The sequence below is a fragment of the Talpa europaea genome (assembly GCF_964194135.1).
Source record: "Talpa europaea genome assembly, chromosome: 11".
Classification (NCBI taxonomy): Eukaryota; Metazoa; Chordata; class Mammalia; order Eulipotyphla; family Talpidae; genus Talpa; species Talpa europaea.
This window is the reverse complement of record NC_140078.1, coordinates 58,911,390-58,928,449: the sequence shown is the minus strand read 5'-3', so window position 1 is coordinate 58,928,449 and position 17,060 is coordinate 58,911,390. Positions and strand designations below refer to the sequence as shown.

Genomic DNA, 17,060 nt, shown 5'->3' with positions numbered 1-17,060 from the left:
CTGAGAGCATTTCTTCTCTTTTCTAGTTGCTTACGGTTTCCCTCACACACACACACCCCCCACTCCTTTTAGCAGAAGATCCTGAATTAAACTATAAACCTTTAACGTGGTCTGTGTGCTAATAGTGTGCTGATGTCACAAAGCAGAGAGGAATAAATTGGATAATGTGGGTGAATTGCTTTGTATAACTACAAGAAAAAGTAGATATTTCAGAATATAAGTAATTTTTACAATAAAAAAATCAAAGCTATCCCTCTAATTATGGGGGGGGGGGAACAGACTGTGCAAAATTAATCAAAGAAATAACAGCTCTTTTGTGGATGGCTAAAGCTATCAATTCATCCACTTTCTGAGATATTTCAGAAGAAAGTGTCTTAGAATTATTTATTTCCCATTTCAGAACATAGGTAACCTGAAAGTGAAAATAATATTGTAGTAAGTGCTTCTAAAAACCAGACCACCTGGGGGCCTGGGGTCACAAGGGTTAAGACACAACCTATGAAGCTATGCGTAGCCACTGCAGAATGAGTTATTTATTTATTATTATTATTAATTTATTGATTATTACTTATTATTTATTTCTGGCCAGCCAGGGAGCAACCCACATGGCGCAGTAGGCCTCTCCTGTCTTGCCCACTGTTCCCCTCAGCAGTGTATTTCAGTCAATCTGGCTGTTCTGTTCCCCACTCTGTCTCTGGTAAATTCTCTCACCCCCTACAACTCTGGCCTGTACCCCAGCTCTTGTATGCATAAATAAATAAATCTTAAAAAAAAACAGACCACCTGAATAGTTTATATTAATAGTTTAATTCAGAATGTCCTAAAATAGGGTGGGGGAAGTCGAAAAGGGAAACCAACTTTATCTAGCAACTAAAAAAGAGAACAGATGTCATCAACCAAGTTGCAGCCAATGTGAAATTTTAATTTCTGGGGGTGAAAGTATGGAGCGTGAATGTAAATGAATCCACATGGGTTTTAACACCGGAGAGGCTAAATTTTGTGAAGTTAAATGTTGACAATGATATCAATGATGGAGGAGGCATCATCTCAGCTGCCTCTTCGAAGTGTCCTTGAAACAGAGTCCCAAGAAACTAATCTGCTCAGCTTTACCTACAGAGCTCAGTGAATGTGAAAAGCGGCCTTCCTGAGACTTCCCTTTCAAAGAGGGAAAGCTCTTTTGGAATTCAAGCTTCCCTATAAGGAGGCTACCTATGGTTTTCCATTTTTGCTTTCTCCTAAAAAACATTAATCAAGCCTCGTACTTCAGCTCACTGAACACATAAACATTCTTTCCCCTTAACTGAACTTACTGCCATGATGAACTTGAACTCTGAGATGCAGAAGAGGAGCGTTTGTTTTAACAGCTGTTTTTACATTGTGGCCCTGGAGTTACTACTCTCCAGACAGCTGGTTCTGATAGCATTTCTTTCCACTGTCCTCTGTTTTTTTCCTAATGCCCAGCTGTCAGGGAACACCCACTGAAGTGTTGCAAAACAAAAGGACAAAACAATAGCAAGAGACTGCTACTCACTGGCTGCCAGGGCAGTCTAGGGACCCTTGCCTTGCTGACATAGGGTTTTTCCTCCCTAATTAGTTTTTACAAGTTTATTGATTTCCTGGTTAGTATATTATTAATTTCTAAAGATATGCAGTTAGTCGAGGTTATCCTGTCCAATATGGCAACCAGAAGCCGCAGGTGGCTGTTTAAATTTAGTCATTAAAATTAAATGCAATTAAAGATGCAGCACTTTGTTGCACTCAGCCATATTTCAAGAGCTCAAGACTAGTTGCAAGTGGCTAGTAGCTTCCATATTGGAAAGCAAAGATAGAGATCATTTCTGTCAATGTAGAGTTATTGGACTGTGTTGGCCAAGGCATAACCTCTTTCTAACAGGATAAAGGAGATACAGATCTGGTTAAGAATGCTGACTTTGTAGGTTCAGGCTATTTTGATTCTATGCCATATCACTTCCTGTGCACTCTTTTCTTGGCTGACAATGTTATATTTTATACATTTCTGGAAAGAGAAATTGTGGTCATTAAAACCATCCATGAAAACAATCCCAGTTTAGAGGAAACAACAAGAAGCAAAGGTGATTGTTTGTGGCCAACCAGTTTAGAATGTGGCAATCCCACATTCCAGATCTTTTTATCGGTACCCATTAAATAACAAAGGGAAACTGCACCCTGGGCCACAACTTCTCACACTTGTGTGGAGGCTGAGGACCCCAACTGGGAGAGTCAGGCTCTCCACCCATCCTGGCTCCGAGACCACTGATCTCATTGCTGGGTTCTAATGTAACGATGAGCAGAAGTATATTCTCTGATAGGAGGTGTTTTAAAAGGCCCTGAGCCATCAGTAGGAAGCATTTATCACTGAAAGTGATTGGACGGTTGCTTATTTTAAAGGAAAGATGGGATTGATGATTTATATTTATTGAACAAAGATTGATCACTACCATGAAGATATATACCCTAACAGCAAATTTTGTTTTTATGGTTGTAGTGAGGCTGCCAGGAAAAGAAAAACTGCCAGTTCTTTAATTATGTGTATAGTTAGTTTTATTCATTTAATATCAAGTTCTCTCTCCACTAGAATGAATAACTTGGTCTTGTCCAGCACTGTATCCTTAGCACCTGGAATTATGTCTGATCCACAGTGGGCAACTAAAAAGTATTTGCTGAGAAGAGAATGACTATAAGTGTCATTCCTTTAAAGGGATGGCGATTTTACTCTCTCCCATAAAGTAAATCTTCCTTAACTGCCTGTACTAATCAGATTCTCTCCCCACCTATGAGGTCTGGATTAACCTTTACCTCCCACTCCACATTCCAAAGTTTCTATTCTTTTCCATTCCAGAAGGCAACTCTATAATATGAGTCAGCAAGGGAGTCCTATCCTCCTCCTCAGGGTCTAATAACCCTCCTCCCCTGTTCCCATCCACCCTTGGACTGTCTAAAATCATATAAAAATAGAAATCTAAATTCCTGCTATGAGTGAGACCATCCGGTATTTTTCTTTTTTCTTTCTGGCTTATTTCGGTGAACATGATCCCTTCCAGGTCGAGGAAAAAACCTAACTCTAATAAAGTAAAAATCAAAATCAACAAGCAACTATAAACCAGAGACACACTACAGGGGGATGGGGGGGAGGAGGGAGTAGGATCAAAACAAGGGGGGGCGGGAATTATTTGGGGACTATAACCAAGATGAAAATGCATATATTGTGCAAATGAAAAATGATGCAAAAAATGTATAAAATAAAAAAATAAAGTAGCCACACAAAAGGAACAAAAAAATAAAACAATAAGCACACATCATAAAAAAAATAGAAATCTGTCAAGCTGTCATGAAATATCACCTGTCAGAAGGCAGAGACAGAGTCTCCAATGGGCATACGGTCACCATAAACACTGAAAAGAAAAAAAAAAAAGGCCACCAGGTTTTATCATCAATATAATAGACAACGGCTGGTGTTTTGCTTGTCTTGAACACATCGGAGTGACTTATAGAATCCTACTCTACACTGAATTCAGGTCAACTTTGTAATTTCATATGGTGTAATGTTTTGATTTTTAAATATCATATTTTATACTTCATAAAGATAGAACCAAATAACATGGCTCTTATTTCCCTTTTAAAGGCACTAGTATGCTGCAGATGGGTCTTTATAGTTAAAATAATTATATTTTTGAAAAAAGCATATACATTGACTGTGACATTTTTTATGGTCAGAATCTTTATTTCATCCCCATAATCTAATTAACATGGTATCTTTTAAAAAAAAGAGAGAGATACCTTTCGCTAGTCCCTAAACATAAGTAGTTGCTTGAGGTGTCTTATGAAAATTCACCAATAACAATAATAAATTTGGATTTTCCATGGCTGGAGTCAAATGGACAATGCCAATGTTAGCTCAATAATGTGGCAATTAGATGGAGTATGAGTTTTAGGCAGCTCCTTTATTGACTATAAACAGGCGTTTTAAAAAATTCATTTTGAACATGGACTGTTGCTTTCTACCAACATAGCAAGATTAATATAGTCAGTACACTGACCTTGAGGTCTTATCATACTGTCAAATGGGTTCCCATATGAAGTAACATTAACATGGTTAAAGTGTGATGTGTATTTGCTTAACTTGGTACATAGTAAATGCTCAATACAGCAAGCGCTCCTCACCTGTTTGGAGGAGTTATCTTATTCAGCACCATAGCAAAAAACCTCTAGCCTCATTTAAAGATTCCCTTAGTCTGGTCCTTTTACCTTCAATACTATAACAAAACTACAGTCCACAGGGAAGGCCACAGGGGAATGAGCTGGTGTAAATTGCCAGCTGTGATTTACAATTTTTTAAAAAGTCCAGGCTCTCTTAAAACTTCCAAGTTGATTGTTATGGTATTATCTTCCTTTTTCTTTAATAAGAGGAGCTCTGAAATGTATTGCAGGTGAACAAATAACAAAAGTGACAAATGATGGAGCCTTTTACAGTTAGCTGAACACAGAGAATGAGGTATGATCAAATTTATGCACATTAGATTGGCTTTTTCTTGTAACTAGCTGCTCTTACATGTTCAGAGCCATTTCTTCTAATCACTCTTTTTGTCTTCTGGCTATGTTTTATCATTATCTACAAGTTCAGTAAATGGAGCATTCATATTTCATAGCTGATACTCAATGAATCAAGACAACAGTATTAGAAAGAAAAAGAAACAACAAAATGTTAAGCCTCATATTTTTTTATAATACTGTGCATCATTTCCAAATCAGAGATTTCTTAAAAAAAATACTCCTTCAAATTATACATTTACAACGATCAAATGACATCGAGTTTGCCACTTGGCTACTTGGATTTGGGAGAGGGATGGTACAGGCTGGCAGGGATTCACAAAATTAAAATCTATCTTTTCAAACCAAAAGAATCATATACATGCATTTCTATTTCACACAGCCTACTTTCCTTTACAATCTGCTGATCAATACTGATTTTTAAACGTTGTATATAAATTTTTAAATAACAAGGAAAAAATAAATATGCTTTATTATATAAAAACATAGAAATCTGTACTGCTCAAAATATTCAGATAATACTAGACTTGGCTGCTTAAAATTGTGTTCAGGAAATGTGGTAGTGATATTTACAGTCTTTATTTTTGCTAGAGAGATGCGCATTCAGGTGATAAAACACTGATGTCAGACATTTTCTCTTCCTACCTACAAAAGCTGCAAACTTTAATATGAAAATGAGGTAGACACAAAATCATAATTTGCCAGGCAGAAACAAAAGCACAATTCCTTCATGAGCTCATAAATTCTCATTATTCAGGTTGACAAGCATTATTCCTAAATGGCTAAAGCAAAACTCAGAGAACACTTAGGTTGATCACCAAAACACCAAACAAGCAGTTTCTCCTAAGGACAACTGCAGTCTCCGAGGTGGTCAGTGAGCAGTTACACACGGCAGTGCAAAAAGGAACCGATGAAGGCGATCTTGGGTCGGCGCATCACCCAGCAACCTTTTTCACTTGAACCACCTTGGCTGAATCAGCTTATTCTAGAGCAGATGGACATGTGCCTGCACTTAGTCTGCTCCCCAAATGCAGAAGCCCACAGAAAGGCATAGCAGCGGATGAACCTGACCTCAAAAGCAAAACATGACCAGAGAGACTGCAAAGGACACAGAAAAGGCTGAATTTGGGAAGATATTTTCACAATCCCGAATCTAAATCTGCAATGAGTTGAGCTAAAGCAGAAGGGTTTAACATTACTTCTAGGTTCACATAAGCTTCATTTTAGAGCCTGTCACAGCCACATTGACAGTGATTTGGCATTTCTTTGCTAAATATTGCTGCTGAGTCCATTGCTGAACTAGGCTATCTCCGTTTTGACCTTGGAAAAGGCTTACTCACAGCGGCACTTGGTCTGAACACTATCTCCGGTGTGGGAGGGCTGGGGAAGAGAAAGCAGCCTGGCTGAAGGACAAATTGCACCTCTGTTTTCTAATAAATCTGGTTTGCTTTCCTGTTGAAAGCAATGTTAAGCGCCTCAAGTATATTTTGTGTCATTGCTAATCTCATTGTCTGTTTCAATGATGCAGCACCACAAAAGTGGTTTTAAGGTTATTAACACAATTCACTGAGGTATGCGTACATTTAGAATTAATAAGGAATTGTACCAAAGCATCTACACAAATCAATATAAAATTAAAACCAAAATTCTACAGTAACAATCTGAAATATTGTTCCTTCCCATACATATTTATGTAATATATTAAAATGTCTATATTTAAATAAAATGCTTCTGATTTCATTTTACCAAATATCACAATGAAAGTCTTGCAGAAGTAGCCTTGTTCCTAAACTGTAGTGGCATTTGAATATATGTTGCAGTAATGATCACTTTACAAAGGGAGCATCAAAGTAATACAAACAGCAAAAATATTAAAACCCATGAATTTGCTTCTGTGTATAACAGAACTTTAGGCTTTCTCTCTCTTTTACTCCATGTGTCTTTTAAGAAAACTGGGTGCAGACCCAAGAAGAACAGCTATAGTTAAAACAAACCAACTTAAAGTCTTTGGTTAAAAGAATCAGCAGATGATTTTTTTTAAACTTAAGCATTTAAGTCCTTAAAATATCTGTGGGGAGGGTGGTGATCCTGTGTAAAATATCTTGAGCTGATTTTAGAACATGTTCAAGGAAGAAAGTGCTGTGGAAACTAGTAGATATAAAATGCATGTATGTATACACACACATGCACATGTGAACACACACACCCTTTCAGGGATAGAGGAATATCTTTGTCAAAAAGAAAGAAATGCAAGCTGGTAGACTGACTGTAATGTAACTGACACGGTGTTACTATCGGCTGAGTGAATAGGGTGAAAATATAATGGGCTCAAGAGGGAAAATTTCAGGAAAAAAAAAAAAAAACAACAGTTGACTTAGAGAAGTTGGGAGTGTCCAAAGATATTCCTGACATTTTAAGGTTAGCTCTGCTCTTTTTCACACATTCATTTTGGGAGGGTGCCAAGATGGCCTTTATAAAATGCTCCTGGTGAATGCCATATCTGACCCAGAGCATTTTTGTTAAGCTCTTGAAAAAAATCCTAATCGCCCAAGTCAATAGTACTAGTTCAGATATACTCTCAATTGCAATTTTCAACTTAATACAAAGTACAGTGGCTAACTATGTAGCGTTCTATTGCACACAAAATCTCAGACATTGAAAACTTTGATGCTTACAAGTGCCAACAGGTATTAGTAATGCCACATCCATTATTCTGTTCTTTAGCTGGTTATGGGAATGGTTAAGACTTTTCTTCAGAAACATATGGAATAAATAAGACTCTAAATGTGATTTACTATCGTACTAAATTCAGCTTCAGTGCAATTGCAATTAATGTATTTATAGGAATGTTTGCCCTATTTAAAGGTAACAGTGCTAAGGGTGCCATAGCTCCAGCATCACTTAGCCAAAGTACTGTTTTGGCAATGCAATCCTTCTATTGTAAGAGCTGCCCCAGAAGTTTGCATAGTACATATAGTGGCAAACCTGTCTTATAATGTCAGCTGCTAGATAACCATATAGCAAAGGAAACATAGGACCAAAACAAAAAAATGGTCTCAAATGAGCTCCTGTCTTGGTGAAAGAGAAAAAACAGTCCAGACACCTTAAAAGGTCATTGAGTCTACAGCTGAACTCTTGTTATTTTCCGAATGATTTCAGTCTATTTTGTGGATACTGCGTTTGTGGTGACTGTGTTGTGAGCTGTACCCAAGGTCACACAGAGGCAAATTATAGTCCCTGAAGAAAAAATTTCTTTGGCCTCAATGAGCAGTGATCTTCTCTCAAAGGTCAAAGCGACCATAGCTTAGAAAAGAAAAAAAAAAAATATATCTGCTACTGAAGTGTCTGCTTCAATCACTTTGGAGCTTGATAATTACACACAATTATTTACTTTCTTTAAAAAAATATATATCTATGGTCTAGTTGTTCTAGAAAAGAAGCTAATTCTTAGCCTTGGCACTGGGCCTGCGTGAGGTACAAATATTCGGTAAAGTCATTTTGGTGATACAAAAATTACTCTGTTATATGTCGTATGAAGAAAAGAAGAGCCTGTTGATAGCACAGCTTCAGTGCATCCTTGTGAGTGTAATTATCTGTCGCAGAGGCATGCCCCGGAATACCTCGGAACTGGTGTGTTAGCTAGATGCTGGTTAACAAATGTTAATAGTTAGGGCCGTACCGAACTCCAAGGGCCAGCACTCCATGCAGCATCTTGAAGACAAGCATGGGTGTTACACTGCTCCCGATCTGGAGGCTTATCGAGCACTTCACAGCTCAGATCAGGAAACCGTTCCCCGCTGGGCCGCTGACAGACAACCAGCCTCGTTCGCAGGCCTCCACCACACAGCTTCGTACACTGGAAGGAGGAAGACATGCTGCAGTGACTGAACAGCCAATGACAAATTTTCCTTTCCTATAGGAACTATTTTTTAAAAATTAAAGTAAAATGAAATTAAAAAATTGCTTAGCTAAACACTTATTACAGCACTGGGCAAAGGCAAAGTAAATCTCTAGACAGAACCAAGCTGAATTACCCAAAGCCATACATGTAGCAGACTAGAACCCTCCACCTTAAAGGAAGGCAGGTATCACTCATTGACAGGTTCCTCTTTGTCTGCCCTGAGGGCTTTTATATGTGTTAGCTCATCAAGAGATGAGTGCATTTGTCCCATTTTATAAAAGGTGCAACTGAGCTGAAAAGGGGTTAAATAAGTTGATCATTATCAATCCAATAGCTAGCAGCTAGGATAAGATTACAGCCTTTTGTTTGAGGCATACAAAACCCAAAATCAAACACATGAAAACCCCTATACCACCCATAACCAAGTAAAGGAAATAATGACTTAGCCGGTTTTATTTCCTGGCAACCTCAAAAAGGTTGTCACCATCCTTTGGATATTCTGGGCCTCTAATCTCCAGAGCTTTATGATGTTGAGCTATGTTATATTTGTAGAATCTGAGGATAACTCTGGCTTTCCCTTAAGATGAATAAATAGGGTGGCGGGAATGCTGGATAAAGTTCTAACTCCTGGTTAGAGCCCGACTTCTGAGTCAGGAACAAGTTGTATTTCTTGGACAGGACTGTGGTGCTCATGTCCAGGAACAGTGACATGTGGGCTCCCCGCTGTGTCAAGGCCAGATCTCCCACAGAATTTGGAATGATCTGGACCGTGCTGACAGCAAGCATCCCTGCAAATGCGTATCCTCTCCTGGCTTCAGTCCAATTACAGAAGCTTAATCACAGGCCCCACAGGACAGAACTTTGCAAGTAGTGCTGGGAAACTCACAATACATGAGTATCAGAGCATGACTCCCTGTTCCTGCCTTTCAGTCAAGGCCTTTGCAATGACGTACTATCAAGGCAAATCAACAAAAATCTCCATTATGACTGCATATAACTACTAGGTTACGTGTATGAGACTGAAATGTGGACACACAATTTTGATTAGCCAGGCATGAGGACTAATATGCTCATCCATTTCACTTGTCTTTTTTTCCCTGTCTTGGCACTGGGGTCTCCAAGATGTTATTCCTCATGTTTTATTTTACAAATTTTATAGTCAAGAAAGAACAACTTTATGGGCTCTCTCTGTGGATTATAGAGTAGAAAAATGTATTCTTGGTTAAGAAACTATAAGACAATAAGCATCCAAGTCCTGCAAGTAATAATGGCTCAAACCTGCATTCAATAATAATAGTAATACAAATAACAGGTATTATTACTAGTGGTAACAATAACGATCACTATCAGAGCAATTAACTTTGACTAAAGGATGTGTGCTAAGCTCCTGAATGTACTGTCTCATGTACATCCACGAGCACTGTGAAGTTGGTGCCATTACTGCTCCCATTTATAGATGAGAATACAGGCATTTGCAAAGTTACATTACTTGCCAAGGTCACAAAGTTTATAAGAGCCAGGGCTGGGAATGGGATCCAGTTTTTCTCTGGTCCAAAATACTCTCCATCTACTCTCCATCTGTTGTAGCAAGCGACTCTCAAAAATTAACAGCTGAAGAATTTGAACAATATATATTCATTTTTTTTGAACATTAAGCTAATATTCACTTTCACCTTTGCTAGGAATAACAGTTCTTATTTGTTCTGGTTTTATCAGGGATTAAAATATTGGAAGACATTATGCTATGGGAACAGAGGTGCATCACAACACCCCAGATTGGAAGATGGCCAGATTTGATGGATTTAATGTACCTTTTTAACCACCTTAAGTGTCCATTTGTAATCAACAGAGGTTGACAATGTAAACTAGAATGTATCTGTATTCTTGTCTGGTTTCCCTCTTTTATGTATTCAAACTGTGTCTAGTTGGTCATAAATACACTTCACATTAGTCCAGAATTAAGACAGATGTCTTAGGTTCAACCAAATCAAGAACCTTCAAGTAGAATTAGTGCCTCTCCCTTAAACTATGAGCAGTAACATGGTAAGTCTGGCAAGATCACTCTGTTTACCCAAGGACATATAGATAAAGAGTTCACTCTTACCTCTCCCCAGTTGCCATAAGCCCACTGAGGACAAGGGCCAGACTCGCAGGCTCTTTGCTCATCGGGCTTTATTCTCTCCACGCAGTCACTGGCAGTGTATCCATTTTCATCCTGACATACCACCACACGCCTCTGGGACCCACCAGCACAGGTACTGGAACACTGAACACATCAGACATCAGTCAACAGGTTAATGCCCACCCCAATCTCTATCTTAATTATATAAAAAGCAGCCAGTTGGAAGGTTGGAGGCAAACATGACAGAAACCATCAAGTCATTCACAATGAGCTATCATGAGAACTTCCCTCTTGTGGGATTGCTTAATGTAAAGGTCTTATGGCCACACAGAGGCCAGAAACGTGGCCTCTCCCATGTTCAGTCAGACACAACCTCCCATGACGTCCAAAGCAGACTGTTCTCAGAACTGCCTCTGCTCCGGCAGCTCTGGGAGTCATGGGAGTGTTGACTAGCACCTCAGTCTGTTGAGAACTCTTTTCTTGTCAAAAGTCTAAGTGATTATTTAGATCCAACATTTGACTTTTCCTTCAGCACAAGGGTCAAATGACACGATTAAGAAATTTCCAGTGGTTAAATGCAAATCAAAACTACCATGAGATACCATCTCACACCAGTGAGAATGGCACATATTAAAAAAACTAGCAACAACAAATGTTGGCGAGGGTGTGGAGAAAAAGGAACTCTTCTGCACTGTTGGTGGGAGTGCAAACTGGTCCAACCACTGTGGAGAGCTGTGTGGAGATTTCTGGACCTACTAAACATAGAGCTTCCATAGGATCCAGCAATTCCACTCCTAGGTATTTACCCAAAGGACACAGAAACATCAATTCCAAAGAACACCTGCACCCCTATGTTTATAGCAGCACTGTTTACAATAGCTAAGCTTTGGAAACAACCCAAATGCCCAAAACTAGATGACTGGATCAAGAAGATGTGGTACATATATACCATGGAATATTACTCAGCATTCAAAAAAGATTAACACATGCAATTTGCAGCAACATGGATGGCGCTGGAAGGGATCATGCTCAGCGAAATAAGCCAAAAAGAAAAAAAAAATACCGGATGGTCTCACTCATAGCAGGAATCTAGAAAACTTAAATCAGGGACCAGGAAAATGAATAACTATAAGAAAGTGAAAATCAAAATCAACAAAAAACTATGAACCAGAGACACTTTTAGGGGGGCGGGGGCGGGAGGGGGGGGATTGGGGTCAGAATGGGGGGGCTGCAATTGTATGGGGAATATAACAATAAAATTCATTATTTAAAAAAAAAAAGAAATTTCCAGTGGTTGAAACGAAGTTTTCATATCAAGTCCTTCAGTCACTGGAGGGCTGCCTGTGGTGTCTTTGAGACAGCATTTCCGAGCAGGCAATGTTCTCTTCTCTCCCTTCACAGCAGCCTCTTCTTCAGTGGCGAAAGGAGGTGAGATCTGTTCCTTTTCTCTTCTACTTCCCCAATGACCATAATTGAATTCCACATCAACAAGCCTCTTTTCAGGTGGACTTTCAATCCAGCACTCTCTTTCATGGTTCTCCCAGAGTTATGTTTGCATTTCAGTTACTTTCCCACACAAGCTTCTCATAGCTCTCTTATTTATCTACATCTTGAGTGGATTTTTTCCTCTCCATAATTTTCTTATCTTTTGAAACCCAATGTGTTTGCTAGTATCCTTCACTCTGACCCATAACATGTAAAATCCGTTTGCTTATGAAGTAACCATCTAGTCCTCAAAGCAGTGTAATTCCCAAGCATTTTCAAGTCTCGAATTGCATCTGCAACACTGTTTTTGAGTTCCAGGTTCTGATGGCTGATTTGTGCTTTCTATAAAATCCTAACTTAATCAATGTTATTTCAGAACACCTATAGATACTCCTCCTTGCTGCTCAGCTTCTTCCATTTGAAGATGTGAATGGATTTTTTTTTCACTTATTTCACTGGGTCTCAGTTCATATCTAGATTATGCTGGTGGAATTACAAATGGTTTTTAAATATATTAGATTTAATGTTAAAATGCAGAATAGGGAAATAGATGTAGGAACTCAGAAGATATTTGGGTAATTTTAGATTTGCAAAAATACTACTTTTATTCTGTCATACTTGTTCTAAACATGAAAACATTTTTTTTTTGACATTTAAACAACTTAGTACATAATAAAACCCCCAGAGAACTATTATTTTAATTGGCTTTGTTGGGGAAATATAATTTCCCCAATACCAGAAAGGGCCTTGTATCTTGTAAAAAGATCTGTAATATATACTTTGGCCCTTGCGTTTTCCCCCTGATAATATTGTATTACCTTTCATTATGTCACCCATGAAGTGTTACCACCCCAATAAAATGATAATCTGCTTGAAAAGATGCTCAATGTCATCACTCTTTGTCCCTGTTATCTCCCACAGTGCGAGTCACAGGATTTACTCTCTAGGCCAATTAAAAGCTTCTGAAAATAACAGCTTTATGAAGCACATGCTCCCCTCCTTCAACAGGTTGACAAGAGCAAGGATGGACACCTGATCAAAGGCCAACCAATCCACTAGCTCCCCAGTGACCAATCAGATGCATCCTACTGAGAATCAGGCCCAAGAGGTGGAGGCAGTGCTCAGCTGAGTACAAGCAATTGCACTGCATTCGTGAGCTATTGAACCCAGGCCTGCTTAGGTGGGCACACTCTCCTAGACAGGTGAAATGTTGTGTTTTTATTTTGCCAGGTAAAATTTTATTATTCTTCATGATTAACAGAGATTCTTATTTCCACATCCATGTTGCGGAATTTCATGCTGGACTTTTCCTATCCTCTTTAGATGACATATTTTTCTAGGTATACATTTCTTTGAACAAATTCTGCATTTAATCATTTACACAGGACAAAAACCAGGGAGAATGGCCTTCAGAGAAGCAAGAGGTGATGTTTTACTTGCCTGCTTAGTATAAATCCCATTATACCTGGCAACCCAATTCTCCTTTACGGAACCATCCCTCCCACAATGGATGCCTCCTTGGTGGGACTGTCTATTAGGAAACTTTGCCTTTCCCTGGTCCAGGAGTTGGCAAGTAAGAACAATCTGAACCAAGCAAACTTCCTTGGAAATTTGAATCCTAGAAGAGTAACTCAATGGTTGTTGAGAGTTGAAAGGGATTAATTAAGGCAGAAACTCCTGAAAGAAATTATCCTGTGTTTACCATTCTATCTAGATCAGGAAGTGACAAACCACAGCCCAAGCACTAGACCTGGCCTGTTACTTCTTTTTTTTAACATTTATTTTTATTTATTTTTATACAAGAACTGGGGTAGAGGTCAGAGGTGCGGGAGGGTGAGAGAATTCACCAGAGACAGAGCGGGGAGTAGCGCAGGTAGATGGACAGAAGACACTGCTGAGGAGAGCAGCAGGCAAGGCAGGAGAGGTCTGCCACACCATGTGGGTTTCTCCCTGGCTGGCCGGGAATCGAACCCACACTGCAGAGGCTGTGGACAGCTTCACAGTGCTGTGCTCAACCCGCTGCGCCACTGGGGAAGCCCCCAGTTACCTATTTTTATAAATAAAGTTTTATTGGGAGAGTCACACCCTTTACAGTCATACTTAATATATATTGTCTATATCTGCTTTCATGCTACAACAGCAAGGCTGGTTAGTTGAGGCCCACACAGCCAAAAATATTTATTATCTGATCATTTGTACAAAAAAATTTGCCAACCCTTGAGCCAGATCCTTGAAGATTTTCTTGTCTCTTACTCTGCTTGTACTAAATGACATTTTTATTTGTTTGTTTGGCTTTCAACTGAAGAGTCAGTTTCTTTTCTTTGGCTTGTGACAAGAGACCCCTAATTGCTAACACATAGAAAACATCACACAGTGTTCTTCTAGTTTATGCAGAAATGTAGTATACAATGAGGTTCTTGTTCCAGAATCCACAGAAAACTGGATTCTCATTCTCTAGAATTTATGACTCAGGGTTGCCTTTTCTGCCACAGTAGGCAGGAAGACCACCTATAGTTTGTGTACACACTGTGCACAGATGCACGTACATCCACATTCTGGGGGAAGGTCAGGCACATCAAGCTAGGATTGAAAAAATTGCATTGTTCAGCCACATTTAACTTATAATCCTCCCCCAAATACAGGCAAAATGGGGGAAAGAATGGTTTTGTAATTGCTACAAGAAGGTTTCTGAATACCTCCTAATTGGGGATTCTACAATTCTCATTCAATTTGAAAGGAAAGCATCATCCCCAAATCTAGTACTAAATAAGAATGACTTTATGATTTTTCTTTAAAAGTTCTAGTGCTATTATTTTAATAACATATGTGAGATTTGAAATGTTCTTAACTTGAAAATTCATGGGACACTCAGTGATTATCACCCTTGGTCACCCTTTTATTTCTCAAAATCATAATCTCTTCTAACCTAGACAAAAGAAGCCTCAAAAGGGAAGCAAGCAGTCAGAATGAGATGCAGAGTGTCCTCGGTCACTTGGCAGAGGTTTTGCCTACAACCAGCACTTGCAGTGTGTAAATGCTCAGTGGCTAATCAGTATTCACAAGAAAGTAAATGTAATTGACTGAAACATAACCACAGTGGAAACAGGCAGATTCCTTCTATTTTTTTTTTTAACTCCAGAAATAATTAAACACAATTAGCAGTGCTAGGAGGGAACTAACAGTAAACAATTAAAAAGAAGACCCCTGAGTGATTAGTGAACACCTAACTTCCACACCTCCCCAGGTCCCCGGTTACTGTGTCCTCCCGCACGTCCATCAGACAGCTCTGGAATTCCACAGTATTATTAATTTGGGGGAAATTATCTCAGGTAAAATCAAAAACATTCAAAAGCTTATTTTCCCTTTAAAAATTAAATTATCTTCAAGGACCCCATAATTTGAAGGACAAAGATAGAAACAAGAAGAAAGATCACTGTTGACTTTTATTAAGTTCTCACTCTGTGACAGGCAGAGTGCAAAGGATTTAATTTGCATCATTGCATTTAATTATTCCAATGACTCTAGAAAGCTGGAATTATTATTATCTGTGATTTATAGGTAAGGTAACTGTAGCTTGAAGACCGCAGGGAATCTAAGACTCCAAAACCCTTAGATGGACAGGTGTCGCCCTCAGCGTCTATGCGCATAACCATTAGGGTTATGGTACTTCTTTAAGTACAGATTTTACCAAAAGTAATGTTTCCTCCTACGCTATGACAATAACTTATGACTACAAATTATATAGCAACTGTGCCACTTGGAGACTACACTTATCTGGAATACTGCAAGAAGGAAAATGACTTCCCTTGAGTGTTCCCTTTTGGAAAAATGACACTGTCCCTTTAACTAGTCTCCAGGTGAGCGCTGCCTTCTGCAGACAGGATGTGATGTCATCACAGAAACTTGCCACCCAGCTGGCTCAGTCCTCCCCCAAGCAGACAACAGCATGGGTCCCCCTTTTCAAGGGTAACAATTAACCCAAACAAATGCCAATGCAAAATATGAATCCCTCATGAGAAAAAAAAAAGTTCCAAAGGTCTTTCTAGTTTGTGTTCCCTCCCAACGCTATCTCAAGTGAAAGAGAAGAAAGCACATTAGGCGAAGACCTCAATGAATACTCACTGCTCCCCAAGGGCCAGTCCTCCACTGGTTTCCACCCAGCACGTGGGTGCGGCTTGGGCTGGGACTCCTGGGACGATAATCTTCATCTTGGAAAGGGTGCTGAGCGAGACCACTGTCTGGGGTCCTTTGAGGACATGGTGACATTGAACAGTCCTGGTCCGTTTCTGGGATATAATCTGGGTCACACTCACTGTGATCAATCACATGGTCACTGTAGTTGACACAGACGACTTGCCGGGTGGCCCGACCTTGCCCACACGTCACGGAGCACTGTGGTGAAAGTTCAGAAAGGGAAGAGACTGGTCATGTGGTAGTGACAAATTTCTGAATGCGAATTATCCATAAATGGCCTATAACTCACCAGGTGCCTGAGGCCAAAAATCTTGGCAATATCTTTGCCTCTTCCCTCTCGTTCCCACCCTATATCTATTTCATTGAGAAATCCTCTCAGGTTTAAAATTCACAATATGTCCCGCCCGATCCAGCCATTTCTCACCATCTCTGCTATAACCGCCCTAACAATTACCTTGTCTTGCCAGGACTACTGCAGTGGCCTTTTGGCCTGGCTCTGCTTAAAGTGCCCCCCAAACTCCAAGTTTGTTGTGCATATATCACAAGCCATGACCCATGCGACAAAGGTTAGCACATGTTGATTCATCTGGTGACTTGTCAACTCACTCTGAATTATGTCCAAAGCACAAGACCCTTTATGATGTGGCCACTAGCTACATCTTGAACTAATCTCCTATTATTGTCTAATCACTTAACTCCTGCCACACTGGTCTTATGGATATTTCTTGGGCATGCTAAGGCGCCCCCATCTCAGGGTCTTTGCATCTGCTATACCTTTTGCTATACAAC

The 17,060-nt window shown here is 39.5% G+C and overlaps 1 protein-coding gene across 2 annotated transcripts in view; it reads right to left on the bottom strand.

The window, feature by feature from the left end:
• ADAMTS9 (ADAM metallopeptidase with thrombospondin type 1 motif 9) overlaps positions 1-17,060 on the bottom strand; it is a gene marked incomplete at both ends in the record, with an annotated part of 162,465 nt that overhangs the window by 60,422 nt on the left and 84,983 nt on the right. For both annotated transcript variants that reach the window (XM_084248298.1, XM_084248299.1), the window contains 3 exons: positions 8,249-8,425; positions 10,575-10,736; positions 16,200-16,469. In XM_084248298.1, the coding sequence (XP_084104424.1) occupies positions 8,249-8,425; positions 10,575-10,736; positions 16,200-16,469 (609 nt within the window). The remainder of the gene's footprint in view (positions 1-8,248; positions 8,426-10,574; positions 10,737-16,199; positions 16,470-17,060) is intronic.